Here is a 14,688-nt window from a genome sequence, read left to right as displayed (position 1 = left end):
AAAACACAGCCCCATCCCAGTCACTATGAAGAAAATTAACTATTTCAGCTAAAACAAGCACAAATTGGATATCAATAGCCTAAGTCAAATCTACAGTACTCTTGAGCAAGAAATACCCACTTAAATATAATATACATGAACTCCAGCATAATACAGCTCTTACATCTCAGCTACTACAAATGAACTAGAATGGTATCTGCAAAACATGCAGCTAACCTAAAAAAAAATCCAGCAGTACTGAAAGCTAGTCCACTGCCACCTCATCTCTACCTCCTGAGAATGTCATGGTAATTCTCAGCCTGGAGAAAAGGAGGCTCCAAGGTGACCCTATAGCAACATTCCAATGAAAGGAGCCTACAAGAAAGCTGGGGTAGGGGTTTTATACAGGTGTGTAGTGAGAGGGCAAGGAGAAATGGTTTAAAACTTGAGGAGGGGAGACTTAGGTTAGACATTAGGAAGAAGTTCTTCACTATAAGGATGGTAAGACACTGGAACAGGTTGGCCAAGAAAGTTGTGGATGCCCCCTCCCTGGAAGTGTTCAAGGCCAGGTTGGATGGAGCCTTGAGCAACCTGGTCTGGTGGGAGGTGCTCCTGCCTATGCAAGAGGACTGGAACTAAATGATCTTTAAGGTCCCTTTCAACCCCAGACATTCTATGAATTCTGTGTTTCTCATCAGAAAGTTTTCACTTCTATGGACAAAAGATTATTTCCCTAGAGTCAGAGCTGCTCAAAGGAAGAGATGATACAGACCTTTCTTCCACCATACAGTCCTGGAGGATTCTGTGTAGCAAACAGCATGAAGCGAGGGTGAGCTTTGACAACTTCCTGGGTCTCAGTAATGAACAGCTCTCTGTTATCATCCAGCAAACGGTTGAGAGCCTCCAAAACATCAGTGGGAGCCAAATTCAGTTCATCTAGAACAATCCAGTAACCCTTTCTCATTGCATCTATGAGAATGCCTTGGAGAGAACAGGAAAAGTATTAACTAGAAGTCCAACAAACTCCATCTAACAGAGGCATGAAATCAGATACTTTTAGGAACCTGTTTTCACTCAGTACAAATGCTAATCCAGAAACAGAAGCAACAATATTGTTTAAGTTGATGAATTCTTTTCTTCAACCCAACGGGACAAGTACAACAAGATAAATATGAAGTCTGAAGAATGCACTGATATTCATGTAATTATTGTTAGCATGCAACTACTAACTTTGCACGAGTTTATCTCTAACAAATCAGACAGCCTAATAAAACAAAAGTTATGCAGAAAAGAAGAAAAAAAGCAGTGAAGATGGGAGAGATAGAGATAAGGGCTTGGTATTAAATGTAATATGCCCACTCACCTTCCTTGAATACCAGCTTCCCAGAGGCATCTGATGTGTAACATCCAATATATTCCTGGATGTCAGTATGCTCATGATTGTTAATCCTTACACAATGATTCCCAGTAGCAGCAGCCAACCAGCGAATTAAACTGGTTTTACCAACAGAAGTCTCTCCTTGAATGAGTACTGGATGAGTCCTACAAGGGGTAACCAAAATAGTTGAGAAATTGTGAGCCCATGAAACAAAATGGTTTAGAAGCACCAGTCATATCTTTTGCATATACAAGGTATCAATGTCATCTGAATTTTTCACAGATCTGCATTACCAAACAATGTGACCACAATATCACTACTTAATTCACTCAAAGTATCCAAGACCATACACTAACAGAGGAACATGATTAACTTTATCCTTGAGTGCTCATTGCTACACATGAAGCTTTACATGGCAGTGTGAAATAAACAGGTTATTCTAACTGCAAATTGCTAGATTATCATTTAAAGAAAATTAGGTATAGCAGTAGAATGGTTTAAAGAGACCAGAAATAATTCAAATCACTGCATATGAAATAAATTCAAGTCACTGTATAATGAAAAGTTAACTGTAAAGTAGAAGGAAATTGGACATTACTCATTTCAAACAATACAAGCCAGACAAGGCACCACTTAAGGCCCAAATAAACATGTTTAACTTAGTTCTTTTTAATGGGAAAATTGAAACAGACTTACCCTGCAGACACAACTCTGGCAATGTCTTTCAGATTAAGCTTAACTGAAGGGGTTAGCACATAAGTCTCATCTACAGCAGGTTCTTGATCCCCAGCTGAAATCCAGTAACCTTCTATAAGTATATGCCTCCCTACATGGGGTTTTGGTATTTGCTAAGAAGAAATGACAGAAATAACAGATTATACAAATGAGTTGCAATTTGCTAATGAAGACAACACCACTGCAACATATTCTCTGCACTCCTAAGCACTCCTGCAGTAAGCACTGTGCCCTTGTCACAGAATGCAAATCACGGGAAAAGTCTGACCAGATTATTTCAAGATCATACAGCAATCATCTTCACCAGTATCATGAAGAAAAAATGTCTTGAGAGGCCTAGCAGTGAATTTTGAAGTACACTTCCAAGGAGGAAACTGGCTTTTATCTTTTTATATTCATATATATATTTTCCAATATGAAATGTTTTATTCTGAAACAAGTTCCTCTCTCTTACAACTCCTCAACCCACCTGGCCCAGTGCCTCATGTAAACTCGTGCTGGGCTCCCAGCACCAGTGAGAATCCTTCTTTCCCATTAGAGACAAAGCACAGATATTTACTTCATATCCGTATGTTCTGCATTTGGAGTCTAAAAATAAAAAGCCTGTGAAAACTCCTCAAAGGTCTGTGAAAACTTTGCAGATGGAGTCACTGTATTAAGCTGCCCACACTCCACAATGCTGTAATTATTCAGGCTTCTGTATTTTTTCAAATTAGCCAATAACTAGCTAACATATGGACATTTCAAGCAGAAATAAAAAATTATGAAGGAACAGTATTTTTTTGTTTTTTAGTTCATATCTTTGCAACAGGAAGAACAGGACCATGAAAAGGAAATTGAGAGGAGAAAAGGCAACTCAAAATAAACTCTGCTCCAAATACTAAACAGCTCTATACAGGCTTAGTTACCTACCTGTCTGAGAAGACTTTTGATGTTGCCAGAGACTATATGCTGGCAAATTAGCTTTTGTACCACTGGGTGAGAACTTCTATCAAGCTGTGTCAGGAAACTCAAACAGAAGCCCTAAGAAGAAAAGTTTTGTTCAGTGTTCAAACAAAAAAATCACATAGAGTGGAAAGAATAATTTCTGTTCCAACACTGCACTTAGAAGAGAGGATTATCCCCTTTGCCCAGTCTTTGTAGTAAATACATCCTGAAACAAACCCCAAGATAGGTAATCACCTCATACAGTGAGCGTTGTATGCTGCTACATGGATTAGATGCTGCAAATCTCAATGCTCTGCAAAGTGTACGGAGACTGTAGTGAGGTCTGTGGCCAGTTCCATCCACCAGCTTTGCTTCTGCTTCCTTCCTCACAGATAAATAGAAGCTGCAAAAATAAAGATTGAGACCAGTTCCAGTTCCATAGTGCTTTTACTGAGCAAATTATCGCTCTAAGAAATTAAACCCAAAATATCGACACAAGCTTATCTCCAAATGTCACATTTTCTAAAAGTTCCAGGTTAGGAAAGCCATGCCAAATTATGCCATCTGTACAGTCAGTGAAGCAAGGCAAGAAAGCAAGAGAATATTTCAGAATCACATTTTTGAGAGAGCTTGATATATAGGCAGAGACTATAAACTCCAAGTATACTGAACACATAACAGCTCTTCAAGGTCAATGCAGTGACAGAGCACACCTTAAACTAGGGGAAAGAAAACCAGCTTGATAAGCACACAAGACTTTCACTGGCATGGTCTACAGAAACAAACTCTTCTAGTCTCTCAGATGGGAAAGAGGACTGCAACAATGCTTTTTACACTGGTGTCACCAACAAAACAATTCTGAGTAAGTAAAAGTACATCTCCTCCCCACAAGTACAGAAACCTTTAGAATTAAGAGAGTGGATGTCAACTCTCTTTCCTTTCCTAAGACTACTCAACCTGCTGCATAGGGAGCATGATAGTGTCTCCCAAAATAGCCTAACCACAGACTACAGTGACATGCTTTCTTTTTGTGACTTTTTCCATCAAGGATTTAAGAGATTACAACCAACTTACTTCACAATTCCTTGTACTGTATTTTTGTTCACATTCAAGCCTCTCAGATAATCCATGATAAGAATCTGCAGGTCTCCTTCACTTCTCAACTCTTCTACATAAAGTTCAGTAAACCTGCAAGAATCAAATCAATCTGTAACACTCAGACATCTGACCATAATAAAGAAAAAAAATCATGTTATATGTGATTCTCATGGTACATAAACTTTAAAATTCAGCAGCAGAATATTAACTTGGCAAACTACCTATAGATAGAATCAGGAATCAGTAATTAAAAACAAAGTACTAGTAATACCCTATTTTTAATAATTTATCTGAATTATTTTAACGTAGTTGACTGAAAATTAACTATAGGACTGTATTTTTTAAATTAAAATTTTAAAGAATTTGTAATAGATATCCAAATGTTACAGCCTGAACACTGGAACACTGAAATAGCAGAAGCACTTTTCAAAGTGTACTCTCTGATGGTCACAGAGTAACAGATTGCTTTGGGTTGGACCTTAAAAACTATCCTGTTCCAATGCCCCTGCCATGGGCAGGGACATCTGCTAGACCAGGTTGCTCAAAGCCCCATCCAACCTGGTCTTGAAAACTTCTGAGGAGGGGGCAACCACAACTTCCCTGTGCAACCTGTTCCAGTATCTCACTGCCCTCACAGTAAAGAATTTCTTCCGAATACCTAATCTAAATCTACCTTCTTTCATATTAAAACCATTACTCCTCAACCTTTTGCTACATGTCCTTGTGAAAAGTTCCTCCCCAATTTTCCTGTACCCTCTTCAAGTGCTTGAAGGCTGCTTTAAAGACTTTCTGAAGCCTTCTCTAGCTTAAAAAAACCCAAGTTTCTCAGCCTGTCTTCAAAGGACATGTGAAGCCCCCTGATCATCTTCATGGCTGTACCCTCTGGATTTGCTCCAACAGCTCCATGGTGGGTGTCATGATTTTCATTTTAAAAAGTGGATGCTTATAAGACAATACCCTTCCTAATTTTGTTAGGATATAATATCCAGATTGTTTGTTATTTTCACAAATATCCAGCTCAACAATGAGAAAACAAGAAAACTTGACAATAAGCAAAGGAAAACTAGCCATAAAACATGCACTTTGTGAAATTCTGGGTATCTTTAAATATGTTAAAGCATTTCATATTTTGTCTATTACACTAGCAGCTTTTATTAATGAACATATTTTATAACCCCATGTTAGTCCAGTATAGTTACATAGGGTGCTGAATACGAGACTGTAGCTCTTCCATACCAGGCATTACAACTGCAAATAATGTCTCAGGAGACACTGCAGCAAACCAAATACAGCTAAACAACCCTTAACTTCAGAGGCAGATATTTTGAACAAATGCAAAGAAAGGTTCACTTAAATTTAACAAGCTGAAGCCTCCTTTCTTCTGTATTACACTCACTTTCCATCCTCTCACTACTAAGACAGAAGAGTTATTAGTAGTAAAACCTTCCTTTGCCACTTAAAACTGCAAATGATTAGTAACTTACAATAACTGCATCTCTACAGTTCTGAACAATGGTTAGGATATCATAAGGGACAATATTTGCAATTTTTGGTATTCATGAGGGAAATGGCAAATACAAGCAAAAGAACTTTGCGTGAAGAACAGATTTGCCACAACTCCATTTCCTGGCAACTTCTTAAACATCTGAAGATCTCACATCAAATACTTCAAACATTATACATCCACTCCATCATGCAAACCATCTTCCTTCTGAGTGAACAAGGCTGGATATACAGTTTTTTGCAAGTATCATCAACACTTCTGAGTTATCAAGAGAAAGGCTGCTAAGCAGGTACAAAGAACTTGTCTTTATTATACTCATCAGGAACATAAAACTGCTGCAGTAGCATTCTCAGGCACCAACAGCTTCATTTTAAAAAAAGATCATCCCATGCCCCCAGTGACAACACTACTCTACCTCTAGACCATTTGTTCATGCTCAGCAACCTTATAGAAGTATTTTCATTACGCTATTTCATGAAAAACCTTCACCATGACATGGAAAGCACTTCTCACAGGAAGTTCTGACATATCCTTAAGCTTCAAATAAGGCATTCTGCACTCAGTCAACTCAAAGATAGTTAAACTCTAAAAAAAGACAGTGACTTTGTCACAGAACCATTGTTTCCTACCTGTTTCTTATTCCTGGAGGAAGGTTCCTCTTTCCAACATCCGTAGCAGGATTCATACATGCAAACAAGCGAAAATCAGGATGACGGACAAGAGGCTCTAAAGGAAAACAAGACATAAGGTTAATGCTAAACCCAGAACACTTATTATTACTTGTTAAATGAGGTCTATTCCTTCTAAGCCACTTTTCTATTACTGCACTACTACGTTTTCTAGAAATGCTAGGGTGAAAAGTTTTCAGCAAATAACCCCATCTAATTTTATCAAAAGTACCTTTGCATCTTTACAACAGGCACAGGAAGTGAAACACTGACTTCTGCTTGAGCTTAGCAGGATGCTTTAACACAACAAAATATTTCAGAAATGTAAGACCTAATCTTGGAACTCCTTTTGTCTCTCTCAGAACAATGGCCAGTGCTTCATTCATCCAAGAGAAAAAGTAGCTGCATTTTTTTATCTTTAGATCTGTATTGGGTCTGGCTGGGATGAAGCTAACTTTCTTCACAGCAGCCCCTGTGGTGCTGTTGAAAGCACACCAGTGTGTTCTGGCTGTGGCCAAATTGTGCTGGCACAGCATCAAGGTTGTCTCTTTTTCCCTACTCTGTCCTACCTCCTCCAGTGCCTTCGCTGAGGGTGAGCAAAACATTGTGTGGGGACAAGTGTTGGGAAGGCTGACCCAAACTGGCCAAAGTGATACTGTATTATAGAATATATAATATTATACAATATCATGCTCAGCAATAAGAACTGGGGTAAAGGAGGCTGTGAATTTTGTCTTCCAAGCTGGCTGTTGCTTAGAGACTGGCTGGACTTCTGGGTACTTGTGAGAGCTGGTTACTGACTGCCTTCTGCCTTTGCATCACTTGTTTCCCATGAGTTTTCTTACTTTTGCTCTTCCTAGACTCTCCCCCATCCTGCTGGAGGGTGGTGAGGCAAAAGGAGTGAGTATGGATTCTTAGCTGCTGGCTGGGGTCAACCCACAAGAAGGGCTCAGAAAAATTAGTCTTGTCAGCATATTTATAACTGGAGAAAAAATATATATTCTCAGGAGCAGTAAAAGACAATTTACTTCAGTAGCAATTAAGCCTTGCATCTCATGCCCTGAAATGTTAAGCTACAGCAACTTCAGTTAAAAAATAAGTGTCTGAATAGTCTTCAGAGTCAGCAAGGCTTACTAAAGTTATTAGAGCTTGGAGAATCCAAAGAGGCAAAACCTACAATTTCTGCATGCTGAAATCTCCTGAGCCACAGTGAATTAAAACTCTTTTTACTGCAAGTATGGAGTGTAGAAAGAACACGTTATTCTCTTCTGCACACTTTAACAGTAAACATTTCCAACTTGAGCCATAGAGGACAAGGAATTCAGCTAACTGTGTAGCAAGATAGCATAAGCCAACATTGAAATAGTACCTGTGTCTCCTCTGTCCAGTAACACCAGCGACCCAGATGATCCTTCCAATAAACCACTCAGGCACTCTAAAGTCTCTGCTGCAGCCAAGTTAATCTCATCCAATAAAACCCACTCTCCTTTTTTTACTGCTTGTGCCAGAGTACCCTAAAAATCAGATCAATTTGTCAATTACATCAAGAGCAGAGATACATCAACTAAAGCATCTGCATACTGGAAATACCTGTTTTGCAGTTTAGGGGTTGATTAGACAAATGGCAATTCCAGACCTTTGACAGCAACAGCAGTTTTAGTGATCAGTCCCTCAGTAACAGCAATTATTTTGCAAGTCACAGAAGTCAGAGAGTTATCACCATTTCAGCTACCATTTGGATTGTCTCAGATATAACAGAATTAGGTTCTCTCATTTGTGTAATGCTGCCAGTCAGTGATATCCATCACTGTGGGGTATATAAACTTCACTTATGCTACTATGAGAATACAGGCAGTTAATCTAAAGATAGCCAAACAAAGACACAAGCAATATTACATTCCTCAGGGAACTATAACTTATTAATTAAAATTATATTTAAGTCAAAGATTCTCCAACAAGACACGGTAATTTTTTAGAAAGAGGACTGGTCAACATTTCACACACTTTGCATGAATTTTGAGAGTATATATTCAGACTAACAAATATGTATGAAGCATCACAGTTTCCCTTATTCAGACTTCTTAATGTCATTAGAATATCATATGATGGGTTTTACACATCTAATTAAAAAAAAATAAAATAATCACTTCTAGATAAATGGAACAGATTATTAGTGTTAAATCTTTCACAGGAATTCCCAGGCAGTAACATGTCCTACTGGACACTAGTCAAGATGTTTTTTCTGATCTCATATGCTTGAAAAGATGACATACTGCTGATAATTTTTTACAATGCTAGTCTTAATTCCTCTTATACAGCACTGAATTAACTTGTTACCACAAAAGATTTACCCACCAGATCCTTGCATTAGCACACTTTATTCCACGAAACAGCTTTTACTTAACAAGATACTTGCCAGGAAGTTATTTATAGAATACTGGTTGCAAAGTCTTTTAAACACCCCTCAAAGCATCAAAATGCAAATCTCCAGATACCTCAACAAATGCAAAAAGAAGAGCATTTTCTGTCATTTTCATCTGCTGATGAGCATGATTCAGTTTCAGACCAAATGCCTCCCACTTTTCCTTCAGTGGTGAGCCTGAAAGCAAAATAAATTTAAGTCTGTACCATTAGAACAATAGCACAGAAATATTTAACACCAGTATTTTAATCGAGCTTTTTCAGGCAATTAGAGACAACATAAGCTTGGCTGAGCAATTAAAACATTCAAGTTCTACAGATGACAGCTCATGAACTTAAACAAAAATAAATTAAATTTTGCTGATTTTTTAAAATAAATGCTGAACACTATTGGCATGTGGGTACAGATAATTTGCTATTCATTCCAGCATGTCCTGGCCTAGGAACAAAATCTTATGCTGTGCTTGCTTCCAGCATGACTGTTCACACTCTTCATTTCCCAGACAGTAGCATTTCAGAAAAATAAATTCAAATTTACATACCTTCTGACAGAACAGATTAACAATGAACAATTACCAGTAAACACCCTGTTGCTTACCAGTTATGACACTGTTTTCTAGTGCACTTATTTCAGTTATTTGTTGAAAGTAACAGCTTGATATATATTCAGCATCATGACTTAAGGTTCTAGCTTTGCAAGCTACAGACTTTAGTTTGTCTTTATCTAAGCACTGTCAATACTTGCAACAAGTGGTTTTTAAAACCTCATCTTTTTTTATGTTTGTTGGCATTTATCTTAATATCTGCATTCTCAGAAGAACCAGTTAAAAGAAGAAGGGATACAAGGTTCATAATTAAGTTTACTTGGCCCATACTGAATTCACTACAACTTCACATGTTCAGCAGGTCTAGAACCAGAAACCACTACATGCAAGGCTAAGGATCAATACTACCTCTATCTCAAATAGGTTGTGATGTAAAAAATAAGAAAACCTGTTATTGGGAGACAAAACCACAATGAAACAAAATGAAATATTCGTCAAGTCAGCATCAGCGACAGTGAAACCAAAGTTTCAGCAAGCTCCTGAAGTCATTACTACCCTGAGAGAGTTATTATGTAAGGTTCCAGGATGCAAAGAGAGGATGCATCCATATATAAGACTGTCACACAAAAAACTAGGATTGTTCACTAACACAGGAAACAAGCGAGTGCTGAGAGATCATCCAATGTCAAGGGCACCACAGGTCAGAGAAATCAACCTTTACTCAGTCAGACACACCTAATAATAGTGATGGATTAGAAAAAAAAACACAACTATTCTAACAGTATTTTAAATATTTTGTTGTGGACAGAGACTGCATTTTTCAAAAGCAGAGGAAAGTAGTAGAGGGATGAAAACAACAAAAAGCCCCACAAAACCCATAACTTCCCCACTATTTATCTACTTTCTACAACAGTTCACTGTTAATGATGTGTGAACAGTTCGAATTCTCACCAGATGCATTTTCTTTTGCTTCCTTATTAATAGCAGATTTATGAATATGCTGCATTAGTTTTAGCAGATCATGCCAACGTTTCTGCCTGTAGCAGGTCTGAATGTGTCCCAAGAATGTCTGATTTTTCTTTCTAGAAAAGGTCTGAGAGAAGAGTTCTTCAAAAGACTCTCGAAGAGGTAGCCAGATCAGCTTGTTATCCACGGGCTTGTAACTGAAGAGAAGCAAAAGAGTAGTTACTTTTTTGTGATAAAGGAACCAGCATCTGTGAGCTAACAAAACCAGGTACTGAAACAATATTGTGCATGAAGGAACATAGATTTCCACAGCTTTTCACTATACTAATACATGAAGTAAAATTGCACATATTTAAATGCATTAACAAAATGCATCTTATAAGGCATTTTTCTAAAGATAGGACCACACTGATATTTTTATTACTACAAACCAGTAGTCCAGTGAATGTCCAGTCACTGTGACTGGACAGTATGTCCAGTGAATATACATATCATAGTTATACTGAACAGATTTTTTGAGACATAGGGGTGTGATATTAAATGACTGTATGACACACAGATGGATGTCCACCTTCTGTGAAACTTCCCCTGTTCTTCACCCAAATCTACAATGTTTCTACAGGCAACCCTGTTAGTTAAGGCATTTATACTACTATGAAACAGATACATGTCTAAAACCAATTCTTTGACAACACAACTATATTAGAAGCTTGCTCTGATGCTGTCAGTTTGTAAAGTAGAACAGACAAGGCAGTAGCCATTGACTCACCCCCCTAATAGATCTGCTGTGTCACTTTGCTGGTTCATGTTGATAACCCTCAAACGGTGTCCTTGAAACAGAAAGAGAAAGCACCATCAATGTGTGGGGTTTGTCATTTTTAAAATCATCTTCATGTAAGATAGTCCTCACACTTCATTTACCTGTAATATGAGCAAGGTACTGAACAGTTGAGGTTTTGCCAGTTCCTGTTTCACCAACCAAAAGCACAGGCTCTCCTTTGACAACACAAACTGCAAGCTGTTCAATCAATACTGCAGATGGCCGTGTGGCTGCAAACGTTTGTTTTGCTCTGAAAAAAACAAAGGAAGCAACTCAGAACAAAGATTTACCAAGGAGATTATTTAAATTTTATGGGGCTTGGGGGGATTTTTAGGTTTTGAGTGGTTAAATTTAGGACCTTTTTTGAATTAAAAAAGAGGTTTTAAAAAACTTTTTTGCTACATATCCTTATTAGATAATCATTTTTCTCAAAATACAACCTAGACATTCAGGGTTCCCAAAGAAATCCCTGGCTGGTGAAGTTAGTGACACATAATACAAAAATCTCCCTTAGATTAGACAGAATAATTAAAATCTTGTAATAACAGCTGTGGCTCCACAGCAAAAGAAACTGAAGAAACTATAGTTCAAAAGAAGCTGAAAATCTCCATGGTCCAGCTGACAGAAATATGGTGCAGACAGCCTTAAAGCTGCACAAGGTAAAGCTCTGACCACAAGAAAAAGAACTCACCACATTAGAGTGACAGTATTCTCACTCATTAGACTGAGACTATCCAATCGGCCTTTTATTTTTTTTTTTTTTTTTTTTTTTTTTTAAATCCTTTGACTTCCAATCTACTCTATCCCACCATGAAGTATTCCAATTCAACATGGAAACTACAAGTTATGTTGCTACCTTTGTGCAGTGAGAGCCTGGATTTGTTTCTTCACGAGATGCACTCTTCCAACAGAGACTTCTTGTTCCCGTATTAGAATTTCTGGTTTATAGAGTTCACAAAAGAACTCTACCTGCAAAGAAAGCATCAACATTTCCAATTCTGATGTTGCCTACAGCATTGCACTAAGAACATCCACATGATGCTACCAGAACTACTTTGCAATAAGCTAATTTTTCCTTTCACAGGTTATATGTAAAATGTCCTCATTATGAGGTCCAAATACTGAAAGACCTCAGAAGTGTTACTGTCTGTACAAATAAAATCTTTCCCTTTAATAACCTCGTGAAGGGCCTATACCATTATATTTCTACTTTTGCTTCCATGGTAGTTTAACTATGTAAACTTTAAGCTGGGAACAGGTAACTTAACCAATAATGAACAGACTCACTCAAAAATAATTGGTGAATAACTGTGTAAATTAGGGAATTTACCACTGACCGAGCACACTACATTCTGGTACTGAATAAAGGAAAAAAGGACAAACAAAAATCCATAGGAGTTGCGAGGATCCACCTGCACCCCCAGTTGGCAAGTTGTTACTCCTTAAAGTAACAAAGAAGGGAATTTTGCTTGCAACTGAACTACCAAACTTCTTTGGTCAAAAGGAGCCAAAATAGTAATGTTTTAGTTTAACTCAGCCACCTATTATCACATGCTATTAAAATATAGCTACTAGCCCCTAGAGAGGTACTTGGTTTTGGAATCAATCATTACTGAATAAGTAGTAAGGAAAACTGTATTTCTCCCTGATGTGTTTAAAGTTGACTGTAATCATGAAAGAGAAATCACATTCTTTACTATTCTGTAAATAGTATTTAATAAAAAATTACTATTACTTTCAGCATCATTTGCTGTTCCGGCTGTGTGATACTTCTTTTGCATGATAAGGTCAGATACAACCTGCTCTGAAACAGGTTCACTGGAACCTTCAGAGAAAAATAAGCAACTCTAAATCAAACAGGGGAAAAATGTAGAGCAGTACAGTGAGCAAAAGAAGTGTTTGGGACAGAGCAATGGGCATAATTTTTCAGAAAAATAGCAAAACACATTTAAATTAATAACTGTAAAGTGGCAAGTTAGAGACCACTACTAATAAACATCACTCAACATACCTGTTTCTTGGAAATGTTTAGTTTTGTTCCAATAACTTTTGCCATTTTCTGTCTGCTTGCTTGGCTGGACAGCATAGCTGTGAAACAGTCCAATGCCTGTCAAGGGGAAACCAAACCAAGTTCTTCAATACAAATTTTCTATTATATGAACTGACAAGAACTATCTGAATCTATATGCACCTGAATGGAATCCAGACATGGAAAAAAAAAAATATTTCACTGCCCACAGATAAAGTCAAACAGTGGAGTTCAAAAGGATGTCATAAGAACTTCTAATACTCTGTAGTGAATTGAGTTTCCACTGAAAGTAAAAACTTTTTAATGCCCACTCTCAGAAGCTAAATAGATGAAAATGAAGAAGGAAGTAACACTGTAAGACCTCGTATCTTAAAACTACCCTGACTGAAAATTTCCAGAGCTGGAATGTAAACTGATGCACAGGAAAGTAGGAAAAAAGGCTCATCTTACAAGAAAAAGGACAGATCTTAAAACTTCTATTCTCAGCCATATGCAATCCCAGCTCTTAACAATTAAAATTAAGTTGCAGTGTGCTGTTTGTATGAGAGCAGTAATAATCTGGCTTGGCTTTTAAGCAAACTACTGTAAGCAATTTTCCTAGTATGAAGGAAAGCCCCCAACAGACAGGTCAAACATTCCAACTACTGTCTAATTGCTTTAAATAAAAATAACACAAATTTAAAATACTTTATGTAAGAATGTGAGATATAAGATTTGTGAGACAATGCTAGAAGTCAGATAAGCAATTTCTGGATCAAGTCTTACCGCACCTCCTGAAAAATATTCACTGCTGTGGTTGAAGAGTTACTGTCAAAGTTGTAAGCAATCCTGCTGCACCAATTTAGTAAGTCTCTAAAAAGAAAAATTAAAATATTAGATCATTATGTCATCTTCTGGCAATTGCACATGCAAACTGTATGTGGGAAGATTCATATAAACAGGATGATAATTTTAAAGAGAAGCTAAGCACATAAAGACCAACAGTGTTGCTTTCAGATATGGTGTTTAGAAAAAGACAAGACATATTCCATTAAATGATAAAGTGGTTATGAAATTGAAAAAATTAAAAGCAGCAAGCTTTTAATCCAGAGAGGTATAAATCCTATTTTTTCAAGGTACTGATTCCTTATCAACAAGAGTACCTCCTGAAAGGCAAGAAAAGGAAACACCTAATTTTAGAAAAACAACTGCTTTAAAATTAGTGGCATTCTTAATGTTTCACAAAAATATTTTGTACAACCTATACCTTGTATTTACTGACTAATTCACAAAGTACTACTGGTGACAGAAATTTCACATGTAGAATTGACATTTGGTATGAGAGGAAAAAATAATTGAACGTCTCTGCATTTCCTCATAAAAATTCTGAAATTAATAGTACAATACAGATCTGGTTCTTTTCAGTTGTCTCTATGTTAGAATGCTGTGGATGTCCAGTATCAAGTTATCTAGATAAGCAAATAAATATAACTGCTGAAAATATTATCTACCAGCTATTGCAATAACATTATACAGCACAATTCAATCAACTGTACTTAACTAGAACAGACAGTTTGTGTTAAATTTAATTGAGAAGTAATCCACATGGCTTGATACCAACTCAGCACCACGTATGACA

At 37.2% G+C, this 14,688-nt stretch overlaps 1 protein-coding gene across 1 annotated transcript in view; it reads right to left on the bottom strand.

Annotated features, from left to right (window-relative positions):
• Positions 1–14,688, bottom strand: part of MDN1 (midasin AAA ATPase 1) — a 100,220-nt gene that overhangs the window by 68,797 nt on the left and 16,735 nt on the right. Inside the window, exons 11-25 of the mRNA XM_071741328.1 lie at positions 13,841–13,922; positions 13,053–13,148; positions 11,898–12,010; positions 11,143–11,291; positions 10,991–11,051; positions 10,207–10,418; positions 8,785–8,888; positions 7,659–7,803; positions 6,251–6,347; positions 4,094–4,207; positions 3,275–3,422; positions 3,005–3,115; positions 2,054–2,205; positions 1,343–1,521; positions 752–960 (exon numbers count right to left, since the gene is read on the bottom strand). Coding sequence (XP_071597429.1) covers positions 752–960; positions 1,343–1,521; positions 2,054–2,205; positions 3,005–3,115; positions 3,275–3,422; positions 4,094–4,207; positions 6,251–6,347; positions 7,659–7,803; positions 8,785–8,888; positions 10,207–10,418; positions 10,991–11,051; positions 11,143–11,291; positions 11,898–12,010; positions 13,053–13,148; positions 13,841–13,922 — 1,972 coding nt within the window. The remainder of the gene's footprint in view (positions 1–751; positions 961–1,342; positions 1,522–2,053; positions 2,206–3,004; positions 3,116–3,274; positions 3,423–4,093; positions 4,208–6,250; positions 6,348–7,658; positions 7,804–8,784; positions 8,889–10,206; positions 10,419–10,990; positions 11,052–11,142; positions 11,292–11,897; positions 12,011–13,052; positions 13,149–13,840; positions 13,923–14,688) is intronic.

Source organism: Heliangelus exortis, chromosome 3 (assembly GCF_036169615.1).
Source record: "Heliangelus exortis chromosome 3, bHelExo1.hap1, whole genome shotgun sequence".
NCBI lineage: Eukaryota > Metazoa > Chordata > Aves > Apodiformes > Trochilidae > Heliangelus > Heliangelus exortis.
This window is presented reverse-complemented; position numbering and strand designations above follow the sequence as displayed.